The sequence below is a fragment of the Chanodichthys erythropterus genome, chromosome 9 (genome assembly GCF_024489055.1).
Source record: "Chanodichthys erythropterus isolate Z2021 chromosome 9, ASM2448905v1, whole genome shotgun sequence".
In the NCBI taxonomy this organism is placed as follows: Eukaryota; Metazoa; Chordata; class Actinopteri; order Cypriniformes; family Xenocyprididae; genus Chanodichthys; species Chanodichthys erythropterus.
Window position 1 is genome coordinate 13,411,571 of NC_090229.1, and position 3,160 is coordinate 13,414,730.

General features: G+C 34.1%; 1 protein-coding gene across 1 annotated transcript in view; it reads left to right on the forward strand.

Annotated features, from left to right (window-relative positions):
- Positions 1-209: 209 nt before the first annotated feature.
- Positions 210-3,160, forward strand: part of slc44a5b (solute carrier family 44 member 5b) — a 24,123-nt gene continuing 21,172 nt past the window's right edge. Inside the window, exons 1-2 of the mRNA XM_067394644.1 lie at positions 210-368; positions 774-822. Coding sequence (XP_067250745.1) covers positions 329-368; positions 774-822 — 89 coding nt within the window. The 5' untranslated portion in view covers positions 210-328. The remainder of the gene's footprint in view (positions 369-773; positions 823-3,160) is intronic.

Consider the following 3,160-nt stretch of genomic DNA (forward strand, 5'->3'; position numbering starts at 1 on the left):
TCTCATTGTGTTTGGTGTGTCAGTGGATGCTACCAATCTGAGCCGCGAGACACCAGTGCCGTTTCCTTTGTGAGCGAGAGAGAGAGAGAGGATAAGGAATGAGTGAAGGAGTAGAGAGTGGATAGTGTGAGAGAGAGGCAGATGGAAGCGACGCAAACGCCCACCAGCCTGATTTCTCCTCCACCTCCTCTCGCAAACACGGCTTTGTGTGTAATGATTAACCGATCGCAGAAAGGCAAGAAGATATCGCATCAGCCCTCATAGGAAGTGACACACACACAGTAACATTATATAAACACACAGTGTCTTTGCTCAGAGAACAGTGAACATGACTGGACCGAAAGGAGGATACTACAAAGCAGAATTGGGTAGGAACTTATTGCAAATACTTTGACAAAGGAAAATGCGTTGTCTCAAAATTATTTTACATGTTTTTTTTTAAACTGTGGCAGGTACATGCTTTTGTTTGCCTGTGCTTTGTTATGGCTCGGATGCACTCCTGAGGAATTGTGGGGCTGTTCAGGCTACTTGATCGAGTGCTTTGTTTTCATGAACGGTGGTGATGATCATTGTTTTGCACTGTTTCAATGTAGGCTTGTTCTGATATCAGTTGATTTGTTTGCTCTTTGACCTGGTCATAGCATGCCTATACATGGTTCGAGCTTCCTGATGAGAATAGCAAAAATATTAAATGCTTTTGGGGCGCTTGAGGTTTTGCAATTGTTATGTTCGCTATTTAAATGTGATTTTGACACTTTGTTCTTGTGTTACAGGGGAGCCACACAAATTTGACCCCACATTCAGAGGACCTGTTCACAATAGGTAGAGTAAATCGTACTTTCTTTTGATGATTTTTGATTTCATCACTTCATATGTCACTTCATTTACACGTATCCTTATTATTATTAGTAGTAGTAGTAGTAGTAGTAGTAGTAGTAGTAGTGTTATATTGGTAAATATTGGTATTTTATATATATATATATTATATATAGTGTGTGTGTATGTATATAATGTTTGTATTTATGTATACAGTCAAACAAAAATGTATTCTGACACCTTGAATATTTCATTCATTAATAGTTTATTCACTATAGTTTAAAAAATTTTGTAATAAAATATGACAAGATCTCAGAGATCTCACAAACTGTGTCAGAAAAACATAATCTTATTATGTCAGATATCACTTTAGCAAAACATGGTCAGGTCAAAGTGTCTGAATAATTTTTGGATCCAAATTTTTAGCAGTTTTACAGGTAGTCCACTGTATGAAGAAGTTTTGGGTATAATATGTCAGTTTAGTTTAATTTGTTATCCTCACTTACATAAATTAACAATAGTGTCCTGCACCCACTAGTAAAAATATATAAAAACATATTTAAAAAAAGTCTAAATAATTTCTGGTTTGACTGTTATATATATATATATATATATATATATATATATATATAATATATAATATATATATAATGTGCATATATGTGTGTATATATATATATATATATGTGTATATGTATATATGTGTATATTTTTATATATATGTATATGTATAAAATTTCAATTTATATATTTATTTATTGAATTTCTTTCCAAAGGACAAAATAAGAAGAACTACAACAACAGTTTTATACATAAAACAAATGCTTAAATTTTTACCTAAATGGGGACTTCGTATTGACTTCCTATTGTTTTAAAATAGGCCAATTCTAACTACTGTAAGCGTACAACCCATCATCAAAAGTAACCTTAAAATACAACTTTTGTTATTTATAGAAGTGAATAAAGCCATTATTTAGTCTTTTAAGACATCTACAAAGGAAGGTTATTTTCATATTTAGCTAACTTCTGGCAATATTTAGCAGCAATAATGCCCCCAAAACACACATACACACTCTCAATTGTCCTTTTGTCTGTCCCTGATTTGCATGTGTCTGTTATTGATAAAAATATTGACTTCATTCATGGACCTGTCGCTCCGCTGGCCTGTTTCTCACTCTTATCCAGAGCTGCTGGTGGATCAATGGTTAGTTCAGCAGTGATAGCGGACAACACAGCTTTCACTCCACCGATGCAGAGAAATCAATGACTGTTGCTCATAAGTCTTGGGTTGTTGTGTCTCATTAGCATGTGTGCTAAATAAGATTCAGAAGATTGTGAGGTAATTCTGCTATTATTGGACAACAAGTCATGGGTTTCAGTTTATTTTTGTTGCTCTCAATACAAAGTGACCCTCACAGTGTGTAGCTCAGCGTGTTTCTAATGGGGTTTTCCTGTTCTTAGTTCGTATTTGTAAGGCCTGGCTACTGCTAATTAGGGTTGACTGATGTAAAACACTTAAGCTCTGTTGGGTTAGCACAGCATGTGGAGCTTTGCTACTGTACGTTTGCTGTGATCAGGTGTGTTTCATTCAAATGTCACAGCTGACCCGGTTGTTTATCGTATAGTGGCTCAGTAATAACATGATAAAATTTATTCTTTTTAGTCATTTATGGTTTGATAACCATGAGACTTAATAGACCTATTTTTTGACTGATTGTTTTTTTCAAGCACAAAAGGAGAATTTGTCTGTTTTCCATTTATTAAACAAAGAACACTTTAAGTAGCCTACTTCGATTCCACAGCAAAAACTACTTAGCATAACTAATAAACTTTATTAAAGACAAGTGCACAGTCAGTAATACTAATAAAATAAGAACAAATACACAAATTACAAGCATAGATAAATACAAAAGTTACAAATAAAGTATGGTCTAACAGTAGTATTCAGGTACAGAATTGTAATAAGTGTAAAATAACACTGCATAGTGTAAACTAAATATAGATTGATGTTTGTTAAAATTGGGTTTTGTTGTTTGATTTACATTAATGACACAGACAGCAACAGGTATTTATAGGCTGCTGTCACTTTAAGACCTAATGCATGGATCCAATATAATGATACACATCCGATTTCTTTCTCAACTGTTTACGTTCACTTAAGACGTAACCAACTGCGTGTACTAAAATACTTGCCGAGATGGGTATTTTGAGAATTTTGTGTCTATGACCCCCGATATGATTGTAAAGCACTTTGGGTGTACAGTATACATAAGAAAACCCCTATATAAATGCCTCATTCATATGTCTGTTAAAGCACAAGGAGAAGCGAAAGAAGAATCAATTC